The sequence below is a fragment of the Procambarus clarkii genome, chromosome 33, assembly GCF_040958095.1.
Source record: "Procambarus clarkii isolate CNS0578487 chromosome 33, FALCON_Pclarkii_2.0, whole genome shotgun sequence".
Taxonomy (NCBI): domain Eukaryota; kingdom Metazoa; phylum Arthropoda; class Malacostraca; order Decapoda; family Cambaridae; genus Procambarus; species Procambarus clarkii.
Genome location: NC_091182.1, coordinates 14598915 through 14626261, shown reverse-complemented (window position 1 = coordinate 14626261; position 27347 = coordinate 14598915). Strand labels below are relative to the sequence as shown.

General features: G+C 46.9%; 1 protein-coding gene across 1 annotated transcript in view; it reads right to left on the bottom strand.

Annotated features, from left to right (window-relative positions):
- LOC123765359 (uncharacterized) overlaps positions 1–27347 on the bottom strand; it is a 68133-nt gene that overhangs the window by 24126 nt on the left and 16660 nt on the right. The window contains exon 2 of the mRNA XM_069335329.1: positions 2214–2284. Coding sequence (XP_069191430.1) covers positions 2214–2284 — 71 coding nt within the window. The remainder of the gene's footprint in view (positions 1–2213; positions 2285–27347) is intronic.

Genomic DNA, 27347 nt, shown 5'->3' with positions numbered 1-27347 from the left:
ACATGGAACCGGTGTGAATAGTGGTCAACATATTTACCTCGCGTCTGTCTCTCCAGCACACTGATAACATTTTGTCACACTGTTGCAGCTGGCAATCACCCACTGCAATACCAATGTTAAACACTGGCATTTCCGTCCTGAAGGCCTTGACAGTGTCATATACGCCGGTGTTGTGGTCAAGGAGGAGTCTGGTTAGCAAGGGGCTGGTATAGTAGTTGTCAGGGAACAGGATATGCTAACTTGTTCAGCAATGGTTCCATAAGTGTTTTCATGACACGTGAAAACCCTGTGAGGTGCCTGAAAATCCGTGAATATCTTGACCTAGTATGTCAACGTCAGTACCTGAATACAGTATCATGTACATGACAATACCAGTTTCGCAGTCACATAGTACGAAAAACTTGAGCCCAAACCGATGCCGCTTAAATGGACTGTACTGCTTGAACGCCAGTCGTCCCTTGAAGAGGACTAGCGATTCATCAATCACGACATTCTGTCCTGGTACAACTTTTTGTACCTGGACAGAATATCCACAACTGATCCTGTCCACGGAACTTTCCTCTCATATCACTAAATATCTTCCACACTTTCCACAGTCTGTCACGTCTATCTTCAATATCATTGTTCTCAAAGTGCAGGCACATGAGAAGCAGCACGAACCTATCACGTGACATGTACCTGTTGAACACGGGAGATGGAACAAGGCTGTCTTTACTCCAATAATTTGGATGATGTGTTCATCTGAATGCCTCATTATCATGCAGAATGCTAAAAACACTTGCATTTCCTCATTTGTCGTGTCTTTCCAAGGTGTCATGCGAGAGGCAGGTAAAATGCCAGAGTCAATGAGAACGTGAGTGTATCTGTTCGTCTCTGCAATGAGATGGTCCATGAATTACTGATCAAAATATTCCATAAAATAATTTATTTCAGCCATATCATCACCTGTATAGAGGAATAAAGATGTCTCACCAGCATCGTTATCATCAAATGTTGAAATTTGTGGGACAAAAGTCTCACAATCCTCCCACACAAGTACACCAGTGGTTTTGGTTTTGGAGTCGTTTTGCTGGACCGCAGCTGACCGTGGACCGGGAGCTCATAGACAATGCGTCAGACATGGTTGCTGCCTTGAAACTGAGGCTCCGCACGGCCCTGGGGCATGCAGGGAATTTAAAATGGTGGACGATCACTGGAGGCCTCAGGCATTCATTTCGTACCCGCGTCACCTCTCGCCAGCTTTGAATCATACGCTATATATATGAGATCCCTGAGGCCCATTAACACCACCCGTCAAGCGCTTCAAGGTGCGTTGCACAACCACCCGTTGAGCGCCTCAAGGCACGTTGCACAGTTCAGTGGTTAAACACTGCAAAAATATATTTGCTGTTATTACACTATATGCACACGTTATATATAAGTACTGTATCTACATTTGTGTTTACTATAACGAACCACGGTAACGAATACTATCATCAATAAACAATAGCAGTTACACATGTATTTGGACATTTTTAGGTGATGCTGTGGTCACAAGCTGAACAGCAGTGCTGTTAGCTCATGCTGCGTGCACCAGCCTTCGTTGCTCACTCAGTACTGAGGCTCTCACACCCGGCAATGTTGCCAACGATTTTCTTTTAAATTTCGTTTGTTTACTAGAACCTTGAGGAAGCTGATGTGGACCCCCATGTAGCCGCGGGACTTTTAAATCTCACGTGGTACTTTAAAAAGTATATATACAGTGTGCGGTGTGCAGGCAGTTAGACCAAAATTGTATATATACAATTTGCGCTGTTAAAGGGTTAAGGTGCTATGTGCAGTTCTGAGGGTTAATACACTCAACATAACTGGGTAATGACAATATGATTAATACACTCACAGTCACTAGTTAATGACAACATCATGGTTAATACACTCACCATCACAAGGGTAATGACAATATGATTAATACATTCACCATCATTAATGACAACATCACGATCAATACACTCACCATCACTGGATAATGACAATATGATTAATACACTCACCATCACTAGGTAATGACAAAATCATGATTAATACACTTACAGTCACTAGTTAATAACAAAATCATGATTAATACGCTCACTATTATTAGTTAATAATATCAATATCGCTCACCATCACTAGTTAATACATCAACATGATAAACACACACACTGGTAGTACAGTAAGAATAAAATTGTCCTTACCATCATTAATGGGCAGAAGTTGTGTTTGCTATCGTCCTGGGTAGCCGAGCAGAGACTGGAAGCAGTATTACCTATTGGGGGAAAATAAAACATATATAAGATTTCTAGAACTAAAATTATTCCCACAAAAAATAATAAATGTTTAGGAAAATTAAATAAAAAAATTAGATATCGTACTTTGAGCAGAAGTAGGGAGTGTGAACAAGTTCAAGGAGAGCAGGTAGGATCAAGGAGGGTGGGCAGGAGTAAGGAGGATGGGCAGGAGTAAGGAGGGTGGGCAGGAGTAAGGAGGATGGGCAGGAGCAAGGAGGGTGGGCAGGAGTAAAGAGGGGTGGGCAGGAGTAAGGAGGATGGACAGGAGCAAGGAGGGTGGGCAGGAGTAAGGAGGGTGGGCAGGAGTAAAAAGGGTGGGCAGGAGTAAGGAGGGTGGGCAGGAGTAAGGAGGGTGGGCAGGAGCAAGGAGGGTGGGCAGGAGTAAAGAGGGGTGGGCAGGAGTAAGGAGGATGGACAGGAGCAAGGAGGGTGGGCAGGAGTAAGGAGGGTGGGCAGGAGTAAAAAGGGTGGGCAGGAGTAAGGAGTGTGGGCAGGAGTAAGGAGGGTGGGCAGGTTTGCCACCTGCAAACCTGCTCATCCACCCACCTGTCCACCATCAAACCCATCTGCCTGCCATGCATCCATCCAGCCCACCCACTCACCCACCCATCTGCCCGCCCACTTGCCCTGCCCACCTTCCTGCCAGGCAGCTACCCACCCAGCTCACCACCCACCCAGCATCACACACTAATTATAGTGTGTGTGGAAATTCAAATTACGTTGGCTGTGATACATAAAGATTGTGAATGTTAATTTTTTTCTTCCCCGGTAAAACTCAGCTAATCCGGATGTCGGGCTGAACTGGATAGGGGTCCTTCCCATACAGTCTGGATAATCGAGTTCATACAGTATATATAATATATTATCCAGGATATATAACCTCTATCAAGCATATTCAGGTCATTTTTACATATTATTTAGCACTAATAACTAACCTTGCTTACAACTATTCTAATACTTCATTTCAAGTCCAAAACAAGGCATACATACACTTATATTATTAAACCTCTTGTCTGGAAATACTTTATATAAATCAGCCAAGCCTACTCAGGCCACACTCACTAAATGAAAGGTTTCTGATCTTTCCATATGAAAACACTCATAATAATGCCAGATTATTTTAACCATTGAGAACCCACGTAATAGTGTGCAAGAGGCAGAGGTGTAATTAACGGAGGGAAGCGCGATCACAAGTTAGGTATCCAGTGTAAGTTATGTCTTATAAGACATTCAGGTATTCATAATTAAACATCTTATGAGAAAATATATAGGATTCTGTAATGAGAAAATGTGGCTAACTCTACAGTAGACGGAAAAACACCACAATTTACATATTTGAAATCAGAAATTGAAATAGAATAAACCTAACAAATGAGGTATAGAGAAGACTCTTGTAATGTGATTCATTGACCACTTGGAAATTCAAATGCATTTTACCTTTAAATAATACAATGACATACGTTAGCTTGAATTTTCATGGAGTGATTCTCATACATATTCATTCATTCATTCATTCTCTCTCTCTCTCTCTCTCTCTCTCTCTCTCTCTCTCTCTCTCTCTCTCTCTCTCTCTCTCTCTCTCTCTCTCTCTCTCTCCCTCTCTCTCTCTCTCTCTCCCTCTCTCTCTCTCTCTCTCATTCTCTCTCTCTCTCTCTCTCATTCTCTCTCATTCTCTCTCTCTCTCATTCTCTCTCTCTCTCTCTCTCTCTCTCTCTCTCTCTCTCTTTCTCTCTCCATATAATTTCAAACATTTTCTTCATATCAGAAAGTTGGATATGCCAAATCTTTTAATTCTTAAACATCAATATATTTAGCATTTAAAAATGTAATTTGATGGTGTAAATGTGTATTTATGAGTGTATAAACATCTATATAAATGTACAATATAACAAAAATGAGTGACAAAAGCACATAAAGAATAAACTGGAAAACAGAATGTAGCAACTCTTTGACCAATGGAAATGTTTGAAACATTTTCTACCATTCATTCATAATTGACATCATTTACATAACATAATTTACATAATAGTAGGCATCCATCAGTCTCAAGAGACTATTGAGTTGCGCTCTGGTTGTCGGTCTGGAGTGGCCTCTCCGGGGAGCAAAGCCTGGGTAGGTCGATATGGAAAAGCTGTTACCCAAGCAGCGGGTTCCCTCTCTCCACTCTCTCTCTGAAAGTCCCCTCTTTCTTTGAAAGGCTTCAATGGAAAGACAGAAGCAAATACGATTGGTTCCAGCGCTGTTGCAGGTACTGTCAGAACGAGGATGAAGGCAATGACGAACTGCCCGAGGGAGAACTCAAGCTCCGGAGTTAATCTCGAGGTTGGTAAAAGAAGGCACAGGGACTCCGGACCCGGAGACCGCCGTGGTCGGGGCCGGAGAAGAACCACCCCAGCAAGGGTATGAACGACCCCAACCTCCTGAAGCAGAACATGGGGCTGCACAAGCCCCAGGAGGTGGACGTCCCGGTCCAGCACCTACGGGTTCCTGACATAGATCGTCACAGCCCTCTTTCACCCGAGGCCGGTATCCTTCATGACCCAGCAGAAGGAGGAGTAATAATTATTAATTACAGCAATTATTATTATAGTTATTATTATAATAATAATATAATTAACGACAGCCACTTGGTTTGTAAACTTAAGTTATCTAAAAGTTCCAGTTTCCCGATTGGGTTAGGGAGTCATGCTACAGGAACTAAGTTCGGGCGGCGGAGGCGGTCCACCAAGCTGCGTGGCGCCGGCCTCCGTGCACCATGTCCGCTCCAAATGCACACGTTGTGTCAGTGAAGGCTGACTGGTCGGAGCTGGGGTGGGAGGCAGTAAGTGAGAGAGTGGGAGTATTAGTGAGAGAAGGAGGGAGGGAGACATGCTAGGAGGTGGGCAGGGAGGCAGGCAGGCAGGGAGGGGGGGGGGAGGAGGGAGGGAGGCAGGGAGGCAGGTAGGGAGGAGGGAGGCAGGTAGGGGGGGGGAGGAGGGAGGGAGGCAGGGAGGCAGGTAGGGGGGGGGAAGGAGGGAGGGAGGCAGGGAGGCAGGTAGGGAGGAGGGAGGCAGGTAGGGGGGAAGGAGGCAGGGAGGCAGGTAGGGAGGAGGGAGGCAGGTAGGGGGGGGGAAGGAGGGAGGGAGGCAGGGAGGCAGATAGGGAGGAGGGAGGCAGGTAGGGTGGGGGGCAGGAGGGAGGGAGGCAGGGAGGCAGGTAGGGAGGAGGGAGGCAGGCAGGGAAGCAGGCAGCGAGGCAGGCAGCGAGGCAGGCAGGCAGGCAGGGGGGAGGGGGTGAAGGAGGGAGGGAGGCTGGGAAGTATATTAAACAAATCCATTTATACTTATAAATTACAGACAGTTGAAGTACGTGACCTTGAAGCAGAGAGAGTGTGTATGGGATGTAGGGGGGTGGGGGGTGTCGGTGGTGGGGGAGGGCCGGCTCTCTCCGATAAGCCTATCACACTCGACCCCGTTACTCTGATTTGTTTCTTAAATTCTACATGTACATCATCATATATATTTTCCGTTACAGATCATGTTTAGTAATATTATTAGAATAATATAAAGTTATATAAATTATAAATACTTATTTCATGAAGCCGGTACGGCCGAGCGGACAGCACGCTGTACACGTGATCCTGTGGTCCCGGGTTCGATCCCGGGCGCCGGCGAGAAACAATGGGCAAAGTTTCTTTCATCCTATGCCCCTGTTATATAGCAGTAAAATAGGTACCTGGGAGTTAGTCAGCTGTCACGGGCTGCTTCTTGGGGGTGGAGGCCTGGTCGAGGACCGGACCGCGGGGACACTAAAGCCCCGAAATCATCTCAAGATAACCTCTCAAGATGAATGTTTTTTTGTATTAGATGGAAATTCTCCAGGCTATCTCTGGCTGGCAGTCTACTGAGCCTCCTACCAGAACGGTCTCCTGGGGGGGGGGGGGGGGCAGAAGTGAGGGGGGGGGCAGAAGTGAGGGTGGGGGGGGAGGTGCAACCGTGAGGGAGTGGGGGGGGGGGCAACAGTGAGGGGTGTGGGGGGGAGAGCAACAGTGAGGGTGTGGGGGGGGAGAGAGCAATAGTGAGGGTGTGTGGGGGAGAGCAACAGTGAGGGTGGGGGGGAGAGCAACAGTGAGGGTTTGGGGGGGGAAAGCAACAGTAAGGGTATGGGGGAGAGCAATAGTGAGGGTGTGGGGGGAGAGCAACAGTGAGGGTGTGGGGGGGGGAGAGCAACAGTGAGGGTGTGGGGGAGAGCAACAGTGAGGGTGTGGGGGGAGAGCAACAGTGAGGGTGTGGGGGGGAGAGCAACAGTGAGGGTGTGGGGGAGAGCAACAGTGAGGGCTGAGGGTGTGGGGGGGGAGAGCAACAGTGAGGGTGTGTGGGGGGGAGGGCAACAGTGAGGGTGTGGGGGAGAGCAACAGTGAGGGTGTGTGGGGGAGAGCAACAGTGAGGGTGTGGGGGAGAGCAACAGTGAGGGTGTGGGGGAGAGCAACAGTGAGGGTGTGTGGGGGAGAGCAACAGTGAGGGTGTGTGGGGGAGAGCAACAGTGAGGGTGTGCGGGGGGAGAGCAACAGTGAGGGTGTGTGGGGGAGAGCAACAGTGAGGGTGTGGGAGGGCGAGCAACAGTGAGGGTGTGGGGGAGAGCAACAGTGAGGGTGTGGGGGAGAGTAACAGTGAGGGTGTGTGGAAGAAGAGCAACAGTGAGGGTGGGGGGGAGAGCAACAGTGAGGGTGTGGGGGGGAGAGCAACAGTGAGGGTGTGGGGGAGAGCAACAGTGAGGGTGTGTGGGGGGAGAGCAACAGTGAGGGTGTGGGGGAGAGCAACAGTGAGGGTGTGTGGGGGAGAGCAACAGTGAGGGTGTGTGGGGGAGAGCAACAGTGAGGGTGTGTGGGGGGAGAGCAACAGTGAGGGTGTGTGGGGGGAGAGCAACAGTGAGGGTGGGGGGGAGAGCAACAGTGAGGGTGTGTGGGGGAGAGCAACAGTGAGGGTGTGGGGGGAGAGCAACAGTGAGGGTGTGGGGGAGAGCAACAGTGAGGGTGTGTGGGGGAGAGCAACAGTGAGGGTGTGGGGGAGAGCAACAGTGAGGGTGTGGGGAAGAGCAACAATGAGGGTGTGTGGGCGGAGAGCAACAGTGAGGGTGTGGGGAAGAGCAACAGTGAGGGTGTGTGGGGGAGAGCAACAGTGAGGGTGTGTGGGGGAGAGCAACAGTGAGGGTGTGGGGGGAGAGCAACAGTGAGGGTGTGGGGGAGAGCAACAGTGAGGGTGTGTGGGGGAGAGCAACAGAGAGGGTGTGGGGGAGAGCAACAGTGAAGGTGTGGGGGGAGAGCAACAGTGAGGGTGTGTGGGGGAGAGCAACAGTGAGGGTGTGGGGGAGAGCAACAGTGAGGGTGTGTGGGGGGTGAGCAACAGTGAGGGTGTGTGGGGGAGAGCAACAGAGAGGGTGTGGGGGAGAGGAACAGTGAGGGTGTGGGGGGGAGAGCAACAGTGAGGGTGTGTGGGGGGGAGAGCAACAGTGAGGGTGTGGGGGGAGAGCAACAGTGAGGGTGTGTGGGGGGGAGAGCAACAGTGAGGGTGTGGGGGGAGAGCAACAGTGAGGGTGTGGGGGAGAGCAACAGTGAGGGTGTGTGGGGGAGAGCAAGAGTGAGGGTGTGTGGGGGGAGAGCAAGAGTGAGGGTGTGGGTGAGAGCAACAGTGAGGGTGTGTGGGGGAGAGCAACAGTGAGGGTGTGTGGGAGGGAGAGCTACAGTAAGGGTGTGGGGGGGAGAGCAACAGTAAGGGTGTGTAGGGGAGAGCAACAGTGAGGGTGTGTGGGGGAGAGCAACAGTGAGGGTGTGTGGGGGAGAGCAACAGTGAGGGTGTGGGGGAGAGCAACAGTGAGGGTGTGGGGGGGAGAGCAACAGTGAGGGTGTGGGGGAGAGCAACAGTGAGGGTGTGGGGGGGGAGAGCAACAGTGAGGGTGTGTGGGGGGAGAGCAACAGTGAGGGTGTGGGGGGGGGAGCAACAGTGAGGGTGTGTGGGGGGGAGAGCAACAGTGAGGGTGTGGGGGAGAGCAAAAGTGAGGGTGTGTGGGCGGAGAGCAACAGTGAGGGTGTGTGTGGGGAGAGCAACAGTGAGGGTGTGTTTGGGAGAGCATCAGTGAGGGTGTGTGGGGGGAGAGCAACAGTGAGGGTGTGGGGGGGGGAGAGCAACAGTGAGGGTGTGTGGGAGAGAGAGCAACAGTGAGGGTGTGGGGGGAGAGCAACAGTGAGGGTGTGTGGGGGGAGAGCAACAGTGAGGGTGTGGGGGAGAGCAACAGTGAGGGTGTGGAAGGAGAGCAACAGTGAGGGTGTGGGGGAGAGGAACAGTGAGGGTGTGCGGGAGAGGAAGAGTGAGGGTGTGGGGGGAGAGCATCAGTGAGGGTGTGTGGGGGGAGAGGAACAGTGAGGGTGTGGGGGGGAGAGCAACAGTGAGGGTGTGGGGGAGAGCAACAGTGAGGGTGTGGGGGGGAGAGCAACAGTGAGGGTGTGAGGGAGAGCAACAGTGAGGGTGTGGGGGGGGAGAGCAACAGTGAGGGTGTGGGGGGAGAGCAACAGTGAGGGTGTGGGGGAGAGCAACCGTGAGGGTGTGTGGGGAGGAGCAACAGTGAGGGTGTGTGAGGGGGAGAGCAACAGTGAGGGTGTGTGGGGGGGGGGGAGAGCAACAGTGAGGGTGTGGGAGGAGAGCAACAGTGAGGGTGTGTGGGGGGGAGAGCAACAGTGAGGGTGTGTGGGGAGGAGAGCAACAGTGAGGGTGTGGAGGGTAGAGCAACAGTGAGGGTGTGGGGGGGAAGAGCAACAGTGAGTAGTAGGGAGTACAGTCCACAGACGATATTTTTTTTTGGCCAGAGGACCCCTGTGGACTGTACAGTCCACAGACGATATTTTTTTTCAGGCGAGAGGACCCCTGTGGACTGTACAGTCCACAGAAGATATTTTTTTTCAGGTCAAATAACGTGTGTAGCATGTCGGGGTTTTCAGGTGAATTTGGGGAGTCACAGACTTGGGATTAAGGATTTCTTATGAGTGAGTAATTTCCGAGATTTTAGAAGTATGGAATTCTTATGAGAAAAATAATTTCCGAGACTTAGAAGTTTGTTAAGGTCTTATGGGAGAAATTCAATACGTCTGTCAGCCAGACGCTGCCTTCAGGTCACCTCTTATCTTATCTTATCTTCTCCATAATATCTGGACCGTCCCTCTCTCTCTCTCTCTCTCCTCCTATTTCCTTACAGCTATTTTCAGAGTTTCAAATAATCATAGAAGTTTATTTATATGTTCATGACCGAATTTGTAAAAGGACCATTTTCAGAGAATATTGTCTTAGATGTTTTGTTAAGGAAAACAGACAACTTATCCATAACATTTAGTTTTATATCCATTTACGGCTATTTCACCTGTAAAGACCAAAATTGAACAGAGCCCAGTTTTAAGCTCATATTTCATCAGAGTCCAATTATCAACAGAAATTCGCCAGAGTCTACTTTGAGAGCAAAATTAGTCAGAGACAGTTTTAAGCTCATATTTCATCAGAGTCCAATTATCAACAGAAATTCGCCAGAGTCTACTTTGAGAGCAAAATTAGTCAGAGACAGTTTTAAGCTCATATTTCATCAGAGTCCAATTATCAACAGAAATTCGCCAGAGTCTACTTTGAGAGCAAAATTAGTCAGAGACAGTTTTAAGCTCAAATTCATCAGAGTCCAGTTTTCTAGCAAAATTCGTCAGAGTCTACTTTGAGAGCAAAATTAGTCAGAGACAGTTTTAAGCTCAAATTTCATCAGAGTCCAGTTCATGATCGAAATTAATCAGAGTCCAATTAAAGACCCAAATTTGACAGAGACCACATTTTCGCTACTTGCAGTCCAATCCCCCTGAAATTTTAAACAGTCATATTTCAGACGTAGTAAAAAGATCAAGTCAGTTACCGAGCTCCAGCTCTTGTCCCCCTGTATTTGCATATTTTCTCTATATTCAGCTGTATTCTTCACATTTTTTCCATGTTTTCTGTGTTCATTCCATGTTCTATAAATGTTCACAGCATGCTCAGTTCAAATTTTTTCTGCCGTTTTCCCCGTATGTTCACTATGTTCTTTGTCATATTTTCATGTGCATCATATGTTCTCTGTATAACTTTTATACTCAATATTCATGTTCTCAATGTTCTTAGCTTGTTCTTCACATGTTCAGTGTTCATTCTTTGTATTCCCTATGTTCCTTATCATGTCTTCATATTCTCTATAAGTTCATATTCCCTGCATGTTCACTCTATTCATCAACTTTTTCTTACATGTTTTCTGTGTTCACCGTATGTTCACTGTGTTCATTCCCTACTTAACCTCAATTTTTTGTTCTTTGTTTCTTCCATTCACTAACTAGTTCTTTGTCAAATAATATTATACTGCATTACAGTTCCCTCAACAATTTTAGTCACCAAGTTTTTATTTTCAAAACTATGTCAAAGTAATTCTCGTAGTCAACTTAATAGTTCTACCAACCCCGTTCTTAAACAAATCTACACTTTATTCAGTTCCAAATTTACAAAGACAAACCTTTCTCGTAACTTCTTAACTAAAAATCTTTCGCCAATCAACTAAAACATAGTCACTTTCGTCATTTTTCAACTAAACTTATCCATAGTCAACAGAAAATAACCGTGTTCATCATGTTTCATTGTCATTTCTTATCTAAAAATTATCCGCCAATCATCAGAAAAGTCATGTTCATCATGTTTTGTCTTTTGCTCAACTAAAAGTATTCATCGGTCAACTAAAAATAGTTACTTCATCATGTTTCCTTGTCATTTCTTAACTGAAATATCACTTCTCTCATCTGAAAATGGTCAGGATTAATCTCATTCAACACCGTTCTTAACTAAACAACCTTTCGCTTAGCTAAAAATTGTCAAAGGAATCTTTTCAGCACTGTTCATAACTAACTTTATCCATCGTCAAGTAAGAAAATATAGTCAAAGATATCTATCATCGTCGTTCTTAACTGACATTTATACTTTGTGGAGCACTAAAATAGTCACTGTCGTCATATTTTTTTCTTGTCTTTCCTCAACTAAAAGAGTCAAATGTAACTTTTTCAACACTTTCGTAACTAAATTATATGTCGCTAAGTAAGAAAAAATAGTCAAATGTAACTTTCTCAGCACTTTCGTAAAATTATATGTCGTTAAGTAAGAAAAATAGTCAAAGGTGCTCTCCGTAACACCAAAGTTACTCTTCGAGAAATCAAAGACACTCTTCAATACATCAAGGACTTACTCAAAGACACCAAAGTTACACTCTAAGACATCCTTTGAGACATCAAAAACATCCTTTAAGACATAAAAGCTATTCTCAGAGACATAAAAGTAAATCTCAGAGACATGAAAGTTATTCTCAGAGTCATCAAAAAGTTATTCTCAGTCATCAAAATGCTATTCTCTAAGTAACCTTTCGTTCATCAGAGAAACTTTCTGAGACAGCTTCGTTCATTAAAGTTAATCTCAGAGGCATGAAAGTTATTCTCAGAGTCATCAAAAAGTTAATCTCAGTCATCAAAAAGTTAATCTCAGTCATCAAACTGCTATTCTCTAAGTAACCTTTTGTTCATCAGAGAATCTTTCTAAGACATCTTCGTTCATTATAGTTAATCTCAGAGGCGTAAAAGTTATTCTCATAGCTATCAAACTTATTCTCGATGCCATCAAAAAGTATTTTCTCGTTCATCAAAGTTAATCTCAGAGTTAACAAAGGTAATCTCTAACTCACTTTTGTTCAACATATTATTTCTCTAAGTCCTCAAAGTTATTCTCTAAGACAACAAAGTCTTTCTCAGAGCTATCAAACTTGTTCTCAAAGTCATCAAAGTTATTCCAAGAGACGTCAAAGTTAATCTAAGACATCATCTTTCATCAAAGATATTCTCTCTAAGCCATCAATGTTCTTCTCTAAGTAACTTTCCGTTCATCAAAGACATTCTCAAAGTCATCAAAGTTTTTCTAAGAGCTATCAAACTTGTTCTCCAAGTCATCAAAGTTATTCTCTAAGTCCTCAAAGTTATTCTGTAACTCACTTTTGTTCATTAAAGTTAATTTGTATGTTATAAAAGTTATTCTCAGAGACATCTAAAGTTAATCTTGCTCATCAAAGTTGTTCTCTAAGACATAAAAGTTATTCTCAGAGACATCTAAAGTTAATCTTGCTCTTCAAAGTTGTTCTCTAAGACATAAAAGTTATTCTCTAAGACATCAATGTTGTTCTCTAAGACATCAATGTTGTTCTCTAAGACATCAAAGATGTTCTCTAAATCATAAAAGTTAATATTTAAGTCACCTTCGTTCATTAGAGAAACTTTCCAATCCATATTCGTTGACCAAAGTTATTCTCAGAGTCATCAAAGTGATCTCTAATTCACCTTCGTTCTCCAAAAGTTATTCTCTAAGACGCCTTCGTTCATCAAAAAAACTCTCCTTCTTCCATCATGTTATTCTTTAAGACATCTTTAGTCATGAAATTTCTCTCCAAAATGTAACTAGGTCAGCTTTTCATACCAAACCTGCACTTGTTAAAATATATTTCCTTAGTCACTTTACCCTAAAACTGTTCTCTGAACTACACTGTTCAAACCTACATAACCTATCCTCTCCACCCAATGTTACTTACCTATCTTAACCTGCATAACCTAACTTTACCTATCTTACCTTACCTTACCTATCTTACCTAACCTAACCTAACTTTACCTATCTTACCTTACCTATCTTACCTAACCTAACCTAACTTATCCTGCTTAACCTAACTTACCTATGTTACCTAACTTTACCTATCTTACCTAACTTAACCTGCATAACCTAACTTTACCTATCCTAACATAACTTACCTTACCTTACCTATCTTACCTAACTTTACCTATCTTACCTAACTTACCTATATTACCTAACTTAACTTAACCTGCTTAACCTAACTTACCTACATTACATAACTTAACCTGCATAACCTAACCTGCTTAACTTAACTTACCTTACCTTACCTGTCTTACCTAACTTACCTACATTACCTACATTACCTAACTTAACTTAACCTGCTTAACCTAACTTCCTTACATTACCTATCTTAACTTAACCTGCACAACCTAACTTATTTAACTTATCTTACCTATCCTAACGTAACATAACTTGCTTTACCTAACTTAATCTTACATTCCCAAACTGATGTAGCCTAACTTATCTAGTCAAACCAGACATGATCTAACTTACATAAGTATTCCTGCTTGTCTTTTGTGTTTCGTCAATCATTGTCTCATATTCATTTACTCATTTCAAGGGATAATTTCTCAAATGGACGTTTTTGCATTTCAAGTGTTATTTGTTTAAGATTGGGTGTTTAACCATTTCAAAGGATTTTTGTTATATATGGGAAATTACTCGTTTCAAGAGATAATTTCTCAAATGGACGTTTTTGCATTTCAAGTGTTATTTGTTTAAAATTGGGTGTTTAACCATTTCAAAGGATTTTTGTTATATATGGGAAACTTACTCGTTTCAAGGGCTAATTTCTCAAATGGACGTTTTTGCATTTCAAGTGTTATTTGTTTAAGATTGGGTGTTTAACCATTTCAAAGGATTTTTGTTATATATGGGAACTTACTCGTTTCAAGGGCTAATTTCTCAAATGGTCATTTTTGCAGATCAAGGGTTATTTGTTAAAGTTCATCAAGTTGCTCATAAGTTGTATTTATTATGTTTGTTATCATTTATTCTTATTCCCCAACCCCTTAACCTAACCTCTTGTAATCTTAGTGTATTTAGTAGGTTCTATCATATGTTCTTATTCCCCAACCCCTTAACCTAACCTCTTGTAATCTTAGTGTATTTAGTAGGTTCTATCATATGTTCTTATTCCCCAACCCCTTAACCTAACCTCTTGTAATCTTAGTGTATTTAGTAGGTTCTATCATATGTTCTTATTCCCCAACCCTTTAACCTAACCTTTCAGATGTAGTTTATTGTGTTTTTTGACGTATTTGTTGAATATATTATCCTTTTCCTAACCTTTCAGATGTAGTTTTGTTTCTCCTTTTTGTATATTTTTACCCAAACCCACCATCCCACTTAACCTTCTTTCCTTCTTTTACTTTGTTTTCACATATAAGTTCATTCTTTATCTTAGTAATAATAAAAAAAATTACAATAGTAAAGAATCAGATCTACTAAGACTTGAAATTGAGAAAAACAAGAGAGCAAGTGAGTGAGAGCATGAAAAGAGGAGAAAAGAGTAAGAGAGAGGGGGAGAAAAGCATGGGAGCATTAAACTTGAATTTGAGAAAAAAGAAAAACTAAGTGAATGAGAGTGAGGGTGAGAGAATGGGAGCATTAAGACTTGAATTTGAGAAACAAGAGAGCATTTGAGCAAATGAGTGAGAGGGGGAGGAAGAGAGAGAATAAGGGAGAGAGATAGAAAAGGAGGGTTAGAAGGAGTAGGAGTAAAACAAAGTGAATGAACTTATATGTGAAAACAAAGTAAAAGAAGGAAAGAAGGTTAAGTGGGATGGTGGGTTTGGGTAAAAATATACAAAAAGGAGAAACAAAACTACATCTGAAAGGTTAGGAAAAGGATAATATATTCAACAAATACATCAAAAAACACAATAAACTACATCTGAAAGGTTAGGTTAAAGGGTTGGGGAATAAGAACATATGATAGAACCTACTAAATACACTAAGATTACAAGAGGTTAGGTTAAGGGGTTGGGGAATAAGAATAAATGATAACAAACATAATAAATACAACTTATGAGCAACTTGATGAACTTTAACAAGTAACCCTTGATCTGCAAACATGACCATTTGAGAAATTAGCCCTTGAAACGAGTAAGTTCCCATATATAACAAAAATTCTTTGAAATGGTTAAACACCCAATCTTAAACAAATAACACTTGAAATGCAAAAACGTCCATTTGAGAAATTAGCCCTTGAAACGAGTAAGTTTCCCATATATAACAAAAATCCTTTGAAATGGTTAAACACCCAATCTTAAACAAATAACACTTGAAATGCAAAAACGTCCATTTGAGAAATTATCCCTTGAAATGAGTAAATGAATATGAGACAATGATTGACGAAACACAAAAGACAAGCAGGAATACTTATGTAAGTTAGATCATGTCTGGTTTGACTAGATAAGTTAGGCTACATCAGTTTGGGAATGTAAGATTAAGTTAGGTAAAGCAAGTTATGTTACGTTAGGATAGGTAAGATAAGTTAAATAAGTTAGGTTGTGCAGGTTAAGTTAAGATAGGTAATGTAAGGAAGTTAGGTTAAGCAGGTTAAGTTAAGTTAGGTAATGTAGGTAATGTAGGTAATGTAGGTAAGTTAGGTGAGATAGGTAAGGTAAGGTAAGTTAAGTTAAGCAGGTTAGGTTATGCAGGTTAAGTTATGTAATGTAGGTAAGTTAGGTTAAGCAGGTTAAGTTAAGTTAGGTAATGTAGGTAAGTTAGGTAAGATAGGTAAAGTTAGGTAAGATAGGTAAGGTAAGGTAAGTTATGTTAGGATAGGTAAAGTTAGGTTATGCAGGTTAAGTTAGGTAAGATAGGTAAAGTTAGGTAAGATAGGTAAGATAGGTAAGTTAGGTTAAGCAGGATAAGTTAGGTTAGGTTAGGTAAGATAGGTAAGGTAAGATAGGTAAAGTTCGGTTAGGTTAGGTAAGATAGGTAAGGTAAGGTAAGATAGGTAAAGTTAGGTTATGCAGGTTAAGTTAGGTAAGTAACATTGGGTGGAGAGGATAGGTTACGTAGGTTTGAACAGTGTAGTTCAGAGAACAGTTTTAGGGTAAAGCGACTAAGGAAATATATTTTAACAAGTGCAGGTTTGGTATGAAAAGCTGAACTAGTTACATTTTGGAGAGAAATTTTATGACTGAAGATGTCTTAAAGAATAACATGATGGAAGAAGGAGAGTTTCTTTGATGAACGAAGGCGTCTTAGAGAATAACTTTTGGAGAACGAAGGTGAATTAGAGATCACTTTGATGACTCTGAGAATAACTTTGGTCAACGAATATGGATTGGAAAGTTTCTCTAATGAACGAAGGTGACTTAAATATTAACTTTTATGATTTAGAGAACATCTTTGATGTCTTAGAGAACAACATTGATGTCTTAGAGAACAACATTGATGTCTTAGAGAACAACATTGATGTCTTAGAGAATAACTTTTATGTCTTAGAGAACAACTTTGAAGAGCAAGATTAACTTTAGATGTCTCTGAGAATAACTTTTATGTCTTAGAGAACAACTTTGATGAGCAAGATTAACTTTAGATGTCTCTGAGAATAACTTTTATAACATACAAATTAACTTTAATGAACAAAAGTGAGTTACAGAATAACTTTGAGGACTTAGAGAATAACTTTGATGACTTGGAGAACAAGTTTGATAGCTCTTAGAAAAACTTTGATGACTTTGAGAATGTCTTTGATGAACGGAAAGTTACTTTCTGAAAGTAACTCGGAAAGTTCTGCCCGAAACGCTTTGCGTAATAGTGGCTTTAGGCATTGTATGTGCTAGCTCTTATCTATAAAGCCAACAAACTTTGTAAAATCTCTTTATGTATGTACCTTTGCCTAAATAAAAATTATTATTATTATTATTATTATTATTATTACTTAGAGAAGAACATTGATGGCTTAGAGAGAATATCTTTGATGAAAGATGATGTCTTAGATTAACTTTGACGTCTCTTGGAATAACTTTGATGATTTTGAGAACAAGTTTGATAGCTCTGAGAAAGACTTTGTTGTCTTAGAGAATAACTTTGAGGACTTAGAGAAATAATATGTTGAACGAAAGTGAGTTAGAGATTACCTTTGTTAACTCTGAGATTAACTTTGATGAACGAGAAAATACTTTTTGATGGCATCGAGAATAAGTTTGATAGCTATGAGAATAACTTTTACGCCTCTGAGATTAACTATAATGAACGAAGATGTCTTAGAAAGATTCTCTGATGAACAAAAGGTTACTTAGAGAATAGCATTTTGATGACTGAGATTAACTTTTTGATGACTCTGAGAATAACTTTTATGCCTCTGAGATTAACTTTAATGAACGAAGCTGTCTTAGAAAGTTTCTCTGATGAACGAAAGGTTACTTAGAGAATAGCATTTTGATGACTCTGAGAATAACTTTCATGTCTCTGAGATTAACTTTTATGTCTCTGAGAATAGCTTTTATGTCTTAAAGGATGTTTTTGATGTCTCAAAGGATGTCTTAGAGTGTAACTTTGGTGTCTTTGAGTAAGTCCTTGATGTATTGAAGAGTGTCTTTGATTTCTCGAAGAGTAACTTTGGTGTTACGGAGAGCACCTTTGACTATTTTTCTTACTTAACGACATATAATTTTACGAAAGTGCTGAAAAAGTTACATTTGACTATTTTTTCTTACTTAGCGACATATAATTTAGTTACGAAAGTGTTGAAAAAGTTACATTTGACTCTTTTAGTTGAGGAAAGACAAGAAAAAAATATGACGACAGTGACTATTTTAGTGCTCCACAAAGTATAAATGTCAGTTAAGAACGACGATGATAGATATCTTTGACTATATTTTCTTACTTGACGATGGATAAAGTTAGTTATGAACAGTGCTGAAAAGATTCCTTTGACAATTTTTAGCTAAGCGAAAGGTTGTTTAGTTAAGAACGGTGTTGAATGAGATTAATCCTGACTATTTTCAGATGAGAGAAGTGATATTTCAGTTAAGAAATGACAAGGAAACATGATGAAGTAACTATTTTTAGTTGACCGATGAATACTTTTAGTTGAGCAAAAGATAAAACATGATGAACATGACTTTTCTGATGATTGGCGGATAATTTTTAGATAAGAAATGACAATGAAACATGATGAACACGGTTATTTTCTGTTGACTATGGATAAGTTTAGTTGAAAAATGACGAAAGTGACTATGTTTTAGTTGATTGGCGAAAGATTTTTAGTTAAGAAGTTACGAGAAAGGTTTGTCTTTGTAAATTTGGAACTGAATAAAGTGTAGATTTGTTTAAGAACGGGGTTGGTAGAACTATTAAGTTGACTACGAGAATTACTTTGACATAGTTTTGAAAATAAAAACTTGGTGACTAAAATTGTTGAGGGAACTGTAATGCAGTATAATATTATTTGACAAAGAACTAGTTAGTGAATGGAAGAAACAAAGAACATAAAAAATTGAGGTTAAGTAGGGGAATGAACACAGTGAACATACGGTGAACACAGAAAACATGTAAGAAAAAGTTGATGAATAGAGTGAACACGCAGGGAATATGAACTTATAGAGAATATGAAGACATGATAAGGAACATAGGGAATACAAAGAATGAACACTGAACATGTGAAGAACAAGCTAAGAACATTGAGAACATGAATATTGAGTATAAAAGTTATACAGAGAACATATGATGCACATGAAAATATGACAAAGAACATAGTGAACATACGGGGAAAACGGCAGAAAAAATTTGAACTGAGCATGCTGTGAACATTTATAGAACATGGAATGAACACAGAAAACATGGAAAAAATGTGAAGAATACAGCTGAATATAGAGAAAATATGCAAATACAGAGGGACAAGAGCTGGAGCTCGGTAACTGACTTGATCTTATTTACTACGTCTGAAATATGACTGTTTAAAATTTCAGGGGGATTGGACTGCTAGTAGCGAAAATGTGGTCTCTGTCAAATTTGGGTCTTTAATTGGACTCTGATTAATTTCGATCATGAACTGGACTCTGATGAAATTTGAGCTTAAAACTGTCTCTGACTAATTTTGCTCTCAAAGTAGAGTCTGACGAATTTTGCTAGAAAACTGGACTCTGATGAATTTGAGCTTAAAACTGTCTCTGACTAATTTTGCTCTCAAAGTAGACTCTGGCGAATTTCTGTTGATAATTGGACTCTGATGAAATATGAGCTTAAAACTGTCTCTGACTAATTTTGCTCTCAAAGTAGACTCTGGCAAATTTCTGTTGATAATTGGACTCTGATGAAATATGAGCTTAAAACTGTCTCTGACTAATTTTGCTCTCAAAGTAGACTCTGTTCATTTTTAGGTATAAAATGGTCTCTGATGAAATATGAGCTAAAAAACTGTCTCTGACTAATTTTGCTCTCAAAGTAGACTCTGGCGAATTTCTGTTGATAATTGGACTCTGATGAAATATGAGCTAAAAACTGTCTCTGACTAATTTTGCTCTCAAAGTAGACTCTGGCGAATTTCTGTTGATAATTGGACTCTGATGAAATATGAGCTAAAAACTGTCTCTGACTAATTTTGCTCTCAAAGTAGACTCTGGCGAATTTCTGTTGATAATTGGACTCTGATGAAATATGAGCTAAAAACTGGGCTCTGTTCAATTTTGGTCTTTACAGGTGAAATAGCCGTAAATGGATATAAAACTAAATGTTATGGATAAGTTGTCTGTTTTCCTTAACAAAACATCTAAGACAATATTCTCTGAAAATGGTCCTTTTACAAATTCGGTCATAAACATATAAATAAACTTCTATGATTATTTGAAACTCTGAAAATAGCTGTAAGGAAACAGGAGGAGAGAGAGAGAGAGAGAGAGAGAGAGAGAGAGAGAGAGAGGGACGGTCCAGATATTATGGAGAAGATAAGATAAGATAAGAGGTGACCTGAAGGCAGCGTCTGGCTGACAGGCGTATTGAATTTCTCCCATAAGACCTTAACAAACTTCTAAGTCTCGGAAATTATTTTTCTCATAAGAATTCCATACTTCTAAAATCTCGGAAATTACTCACTCATAAGAAATCCTTAATCCCAAGTCTGTGACTCCCCAAATTCACCTGAAAACCCCGACATGCTACACACGATATTTGACCTGAAAAAAAATATCGTCTGTGGACTGTACAGTCCACAGGGGTCCTCTCGCCTGAAAAAAATATCGTCTGTGGACTGTACAGTCCACAGGGGTCCTCTGGCCAAAAAAAAATATCGTCTGTGGACTGTACTCCCTACTACTACAGTGAGGGTGTGGGGGGAGAGCAACAGTGAGGGTGTGTGGGGGAGAGCAACGGTGAGGGTGTGTGGGGGAGAGCAACAGTGAGGGTGTGTGGGGGAGAGCAACAGTGAGGGTGTGTGGGGGGAGAGCAACAGTGAGGGTGTGGGGGAGAGCAACAGTGAGGGTGTGTGGGGGGGAGAGCAATAGTGAGGGTGTGTGGGGAGAGCAACAGTGAGGGTGTGGGGGGAGAGCAACAGTGAGGGTGTGGGGGGGGGAGCAACAGTGAGGGTGTGTGGGGGGAGAGCAACAGTGAGGGTGTGTGGGGGGAGAGCAACAGTGAGGGTGTGGGGGGGGGAGAGCAACAGTGAGGGTGTGTGGAGGGGAGAGCAACAGTGAGGGTGTGTGGGGGAGAGCAACAGTGAGGGTGTGTGGGGGGAGAGCAACAGTGAGGGTGTGGGGGGGAGAGCAACAGTGAGGGTGTGGGGAGGAGAGCAACAGTGAGGGTGTGGGGGGGAGAGCAACAGTGAGGGTGTGTGGGGGAGAGCAACAGTGAGGGTGTGGGGGGAGAGCAACAGTGAGGGTGTGGGGGAGAGCAACAGTGAGGGTGTGGGGGGGGGGAGAGCAACAGTGAGGGTGTGTGGGGGGAGAGCAACAGTGAGGGTGTGGGGGGAGAGCAACAGTGAGGGTGTGGGGGGGAGAGCAACAGTGAGGGTGTGGGAGGAGAGCAACAGTGAGGGTGTGGGGGGAGAGCAACAGTGAGGGTGTGTGGGGGAGAGCAACAGTGAGGGTGTGGGGAGGGAGAGCAACAGTGAGGGTGTGGGGGAGAGCAACAGTGAGGGTGTGGGGGGGGAGAGCAACAGTGAGGGTGTGGGGGGGGGAGAGCAACAGTGAGGGTGTGTGGGGGAGAGCAACAGTGAGGGTGTGGGGGGAGAGCAACAGGGAGGGTGTGGGGGGGAGAGCAACAGTGAGGGTGTGTGGGGGAGAGCAACAGTGAGGGTGTGTGGGGGAGAGCAACAGTGAGGGTGTGTGGGGGAGAGCAACAGTGAGGGTGTGGGGGGAGAGCAACAGTGAGGGTGTGGGGGGAGAGCAACAGTGAGGGTGTGTGGGGAGAGCAACAGTGAGGGTGTGGGGGGAGAGCAACAGTGAGGGTGTGGGGGGAGAGCAACAGTGAGGGTGTGTGGGGGGAGAGCAACAGTGAGGGTGTGTGGGGGGAGAGCAACAGTGAGGGTGTGTGGGGGGGAGAGCAACAGTGAGGGTGTGTGGGGGGAGAGCAACAGTGAGGGTGTGGGGGGGAGAGCAACAGTGAGGGTGTGTGGGGGGAGAGCAACAGTGAGGGTGTGGGGGGAGAGCAACAGTGAGGGTGTGTGGGGGGAGAGCAACAGTGAGGGTGTGTGGGGGGAGAGCAACAGTGAGGGTGTGGGGGGAGAGCAACAGTGAGGGTGTGTGGGGGGAGAGCAACAGTGAGGGTGTGTGGGGGAGAGCAACAGTGAGGGTGTGGGGGGAGAGCAACAGTGAGGGTGTGGGGGGGAGAGCAACATGTGAGGGTGTGTGGGGGAGAGCAACAGTGAGGGTGTGTGGGGGGAGAGCAACAGTGAGGGTGTGTGGGGGGAGAGCAACAGTGAGGGTGTGTGGGGGAGAGCAACAGTGAGGGTGTGGGGGGAGAGCAACAGTGAGGGTGTGGGGGGAGAGCAACAGTGAGGGTGTGGGGGGAGAGCAACAGTGAGGGTGTGGGGGGGAGAGCAACAGTGAGGGTGTGGGGGGGAGAGCAACAGTGAGGGTGTGGGGGGAGAGCAACAGTGAGGGTGTGGGGGGAGAGCAACAGTGAGGGTGTGTGGGGGGAGAGCAACAGTGAGGGTGTGGGGGGGAGAGCAACAGTGAGGGTGTGTGGGGGGAGAGCAACAGTGAGGGTGTGTGGGGGAGAGCAACAGTGAGGGTGTGTGGGGGGAGAGCAACAGTGAGGGTGTGTGGGGGGAGAGCAACAGTGAGGGTGTGTGGGGGAGAGCAACAGTGAGGGTGTGTGGGGGGAGAGCAACAGTGAGGGTGTGGGGGGAGAGCAACAGTGAGGGTGTGGGGGGGAGAGCAACAGTGAGGGTGTGGGGGGAGAGCAACAGTGAGGGTGTGTGGGGGGAGAGCAACAGTGAGGGTGTGTGGGGGGAGAGCAACAGTGAGGGTGTGTGGGGGGAGAGCAACAGTGAGGGTGTGTGGGGGGAGAGCAACAGTGAGGGTGTGTGGGGGGAGAGCAACAGTGAGGGTGTGTGGGGGGAGAGCAACAGTGAGGGTGTGTGGGGGGAGAGCAACAGTGAGGGTGTGTGGGGGAGAGCAACAGTGAGGGTGTGTGGGGGAGAGCAACAGTGAGGGTGTGTGGGGGAGAGCAACAGTGAGGGTGTGTGGGGGGAGAGCAACAGTGAGGGTGTGTGGGGGGAGAGCAACAGTGAGGGTGTGGGGGGAGAGCAACAGTGAGGGTGTGTGGGGGGAGAGCAACAGTGAGGGTGTGTGGGGGGAGAGCAACAGTGAGGGTGTGGGGGGGGAGAGCAACAGTGAGGGTGTGTGGGGGGGAGAGCAACAGTGAGGGTGTGTGGGGGGAGAGCAACAGTGAGGGTGTGGGGGGGAGAGCAACAGTGAGGGTGTGTGGGGGGAGAGCAACAGTGAGGGTGTGTGGGGGAGAGCAACAGTGAGGGTGTGTGGGGGAGAGCAACAGTGAGGGTGTGGGGGGAGAGCAACAGTGAGGGTGTGGGGGGAGAGCAACAGTGAGGGTGTGGGGGGAGAGCAACAGTGAGGGTGTGTGGGGGGAGAGCAACAGTGAGGGTGTGGGGGGAGAGCAACAGTGAGGGTGTGGGGGGAGAGCAACAGTGAGGGTGTGGGGGGAGAGCAACAGTGAGGGTGTGTGGGGGGAGAGCAACAGTGAGGGTGTGTGGGGGAGAGCAACAGTGAGGGTGTGTGGGGGGAGAGCAACAGTGAGGGTGTGGGGGGAGAGCAACAGTGAGGGTGTGTGGGGGGAGAGCAACAGTGAGGGTGTGTGGGGGGAGAGCAACAGTGAGGGTGTGGGGGGAGAGCAACAGTGAGGGTGTGGGGGGGAGAGCAACAGTGAGGGTGTGTGGGGGAGAGCAACAGTGAGGGTGTGTGGGGGAGAGCAACAGTGAGGGTGTGTGGGGGAGAGCAACAGTGAGGGTGTGTGGGGGGGAGCAACAGTGAGGGTGTGGGGGGGAGAGCAACAGTGAGGGTGTGGGGGGGGAGAGCAACAGTGAGGGTGTGTGGGGGGAGAGCAACAGTGAGGGTGTGGGGGGGAGAGCAACAGTGAGGGTGTGTGGGGGGAGAGCAACAGTGAGGGTGTGGGGGGAGAGCAACAGTGAGGGTGTGTGGGGGAGAGCAACAGTGAGGGTGTGGGGGGAGAGCAACAGTGAGGGTGTGGGGGGAGAGCAACAGTGAGGGTGTGGGGGGAGAGCAACAGTGAGGGTGTGGGGGGGAGAGCAACAGTGAGGGTGTGGGGGGAGAGCAACAGTGAGGGTGTGGGGGGAGAGCAACAGTGAGGGTGTGGGGGGAGAGCAACAGTGAGGGTGTGTGGGGGGAGAGCAACAGTGAGGGTGTGTGGGGGGAGAGCAACAGTGAGGGTGTGTGGGGGGAGAGCAACAGTGAGGGTGTGGGGGGAGAGCAACAGTGAGGGTGTGTGGGGGGAGAGCAACAGTGAGGGTGTGTGGGGGAGAGCAACAGTGAGGGTGTGTGGGGGGAGAGCAACAGTGAGGGTGTGTGGGGGGAGAGCAACAGTGAGGGTGTGTGGGGGGAGAGCAACAGTGAGGGTGTGTGGGGGGAGAGCAACAGTGAGGGTGTGTGGGGGAGAGCAACAGTGAGGGTGTGTGGGGGAGAGCAACAGTGAGGGTGTGTGGGGGGAGAGCAACAGTGAGGGTGTGTGGGGGAGAGCAACAGTGAGGGTGTGTGGGGGGAGAGCAACAGTGAGGGTGTGTGGGGGAGAGCAACAGTGAGGGTGTGTGGGGGGAGAGCAACAGTGAGGGTGTGTGGGGGGAGAGCAACAGTGAGGGTGTGTGGGGGAGAGCAACAGTGAGGGTGTGGGGGGGAGAGCAACAGTGAGGGTGTGGGGGGGAGAGCAACAGTGAGGGTGTGTGGGGGGAGAGCAACAGTGAGGGTGTGTGGGGGGAGAGCAACAGTGAGGGTGTGTGGGGGGAGAGCAACAGTGAGGGTGTGGGGGGAGAGCAACAGTGAGGGTGTGGGGGGAGAGCAACAGTGAGGGTGTGGGGGGGAGAGCAACAGTGAGGGTGTGGGGGGGAGAGCAACAGTGAGGGTGTGTGGGGGGAGAGCAACAGTGAGGGTGTGTGGGGGGAGAGCAACAGTGAGGGTGTGGGGGGAGAGCAACAGTGAGGGTGTGTGGGGGAGAGCAACAGTGAGGGTGTGTGGGGGGAGAGCAACAGTGAGGGTGTGTGGGGGGAGAGCAACAGTGAGGGTGTGTGGGGGGAGAGCAACAGTGAGGGTGTGTGGGGGGAGAGCAACAGTGAGGGTGTGTGGGGGGAGAGCAACAGTGAGGGTGTGTGGGGGGAGAGCAACAGTGAGGGTGTGGGGGGGAGAGCAACAGTGAGGGTGTGGGGGGGAGAGCAACAGTGAGGGTGTGTGGGGGGAGAGCAACAGTGAGGGTGTGTGGGGGGAGAGCAACAGTGAGGGTGTGGGGGGGAGAGCAACAGTGAGGGTGTGGGGGGAGAGCAACAGTGAGGGTGTGGGGGGGAGAGCAACAGTGAGGGTGTGTGGGGGAGAGCAACAGTGAGGGTGTGTGGGGGAGAGCAACAGTGAGGGTGTGTGGGGGAGAGCAACAGTGAGGGTGTGGGGGGAGAGCAACAGTGAGGGTGTGTGGGGAGAGCAACAGTGAGGGTGTGGGGGGGAGAGCAACAGTGAGGGTGTGGGGGGAGAGCAACAGTGAGGGTGTGTGGGGGGAGAGCAACAGTGAGGGTGTGTGGGGGGAGAGCAACAGTGAGGGTGTGTGGGGGGGAGAGCAACAGTGAGGGTGTGGGGGGGAGAGCAACAGTGAGGGTGTGGGGGGGGAGAGCAACAGTGAGGGTGTGGGGGGGAGAGCAACAGTGAGGGTGTGTGGGGGGAGAGCAACAGTGAGGGTTGTGGGGGGAGAGCAACAGTGAGGGTGTGGGGGGGAGAGCAACAGTGAGGGTGTGTGGGGGGAGAGCAACAGTGAGGGTGTGTGGGGGAGAGCAACAGTGAGGGTGTGGGGGGAGAGCAATCAGTGAGGGTGTGGGGGGAGAGCAACATGTGAGGGTGTGGGGGAGAGCAACAGTGAGGGTGTGTGGGGGGAGAGCAACAGTGAGGGTGTGTGGGGGAGAGCAACAGTGAGGGTGTGTGGGGGAGAGCAACAGTGAGGGTGTGGGGGGAGAGCAACAGTGAGGGTGTGGGGGGGAGAGCAACAGTGAGGGTGTGGAGGGAGAGCAACAGTGAGGGTGTGGGGGGGAGAGCAACAGTGAGGGTGTGGGGGGAGAGCAACAGTGAGGGTGTGTGGGGGGGAGAGCAACAGTGAGGGTGTGGGGGGAGAGCAACAGTGAGGGTGTGTGGGGGGGAGAGCAACAGTGAGGGTGTGGGGGGAGAGCAACAGTGAGGGTGTGTGGGGAGAGCAACAGTGAGGGTGTGTGGGGGAGAGCAACAGTGAGGGTGTGTGGGGGGAGAGGAACAGTGAGGGTGTGTGGGGGTAGAGCAACAGTGAGGGTGGGGGGGAGAGCAACAGTGAGGGTGTGTGGGGGAGAGCAACAGTGAGGGTGTGTGGGGGGAGAGCAACAGTGAGGGTGGGGGGGAGAGCAACAGTGAGGGTGTGGGGGGAGAGCAACAGTGAGGGTGTGTGGGGGGAGAGCAACAGTGAGGGTGTGTGGGGGAGGGCAACAGTGAGGGTGTGGGGGAGAGCATCAGTGAGGGTGTGGGGGGAGAGCAAATGTGAGGGTGTGAGGGAGAGCAACAGTGAGGGTGTGTTGGGGGGAGAGCAACAGTGAGGGTGTGTGGGGGAGAGCAACAGTGAGAGTGTGTGGGGGAGAGCAACAGTGAGGGTGTGGGGGGAGAGCAACAGTGATGGTGTGGGGGGGAGAGCAACAGTGAGGGTGTGGATGGAGAGCAACAGTGAGGGTGTGGGGGGGAGAGCAACAGTGAGGGTGTGGGGGGGAGAGCAACAGTGAGGGTGTGTGGGGGGGGAGAGCAACAGTGAGGGTGTGGGGGGAGAGCAACAGTGAGGGTGTGTGGGGGGGAGAGCAACAGTGAGGGTGTGGGGGGAGAGCAACAGTGAGGGTGTGTGGGGAGAGCAACAGTGAGGGTGTGTGGGGAGAGCAACAGTGAGGGTGTGTGGTGGGAGAGGAACAGTGAGGGTGTGTGGGGGTAGAGCAACAGTGAGGGTGGGGGGGGAGAGCAACAGTGAGGGTGTGTGGGGGAGAGCAACAGTGAGGGTGTGTGGGGGGAGAGCAACAGTGAGGGTGGGGGGGAGAGCAACAGTGAGGGTGTGGGGGGAGAGCAACAGTGAGGGTGTGTGGGGGGAGAGCAACAGTGAGGGTGTGTGGGGGAGGGCAACAGTGAGGGTGTGTGGGGGAGAACAACAGTGAGGGTGTGTGGGGGGAGAGCAACAGTGAGGGTGTGTGGGGGGAGAGCAACAGTGAGGGTGGGGGGGAGAGCAACAGTGAGGGTGTGTGGGGAGAGCAACAGTGAGGGTGTGTGGGGGGAGAGCAACAGTGAGGGTGTGTGGGGGAAGGCAACAGTGCGGGTGTGTGGGTAAGAGCAACAGTGAGGGTGTTGGGGAGAGCAACAGTGAGGGTGTATGGGGGGAGAGCAACAGTGAGGGTGGGGGGGAGAGCAACAGTGAGGGTGTGTGGGGGGTGAGCAACAGTGAGGGTGTGGGGGAGGGCAACAGTGAGGGTGTGGGTGAGAGCAACAGTGAGAGTGTGGGGGGGGGGAGAGCAACAGTGAGGGTGTGTTATCTTCTTGATGGTAGCTGCAGTTCTTCTTATCAGAGTTGTTATCTTGTTGGTAGTGATTGCGCGTCGACATTGTTATCAGTTGAGGAGCGG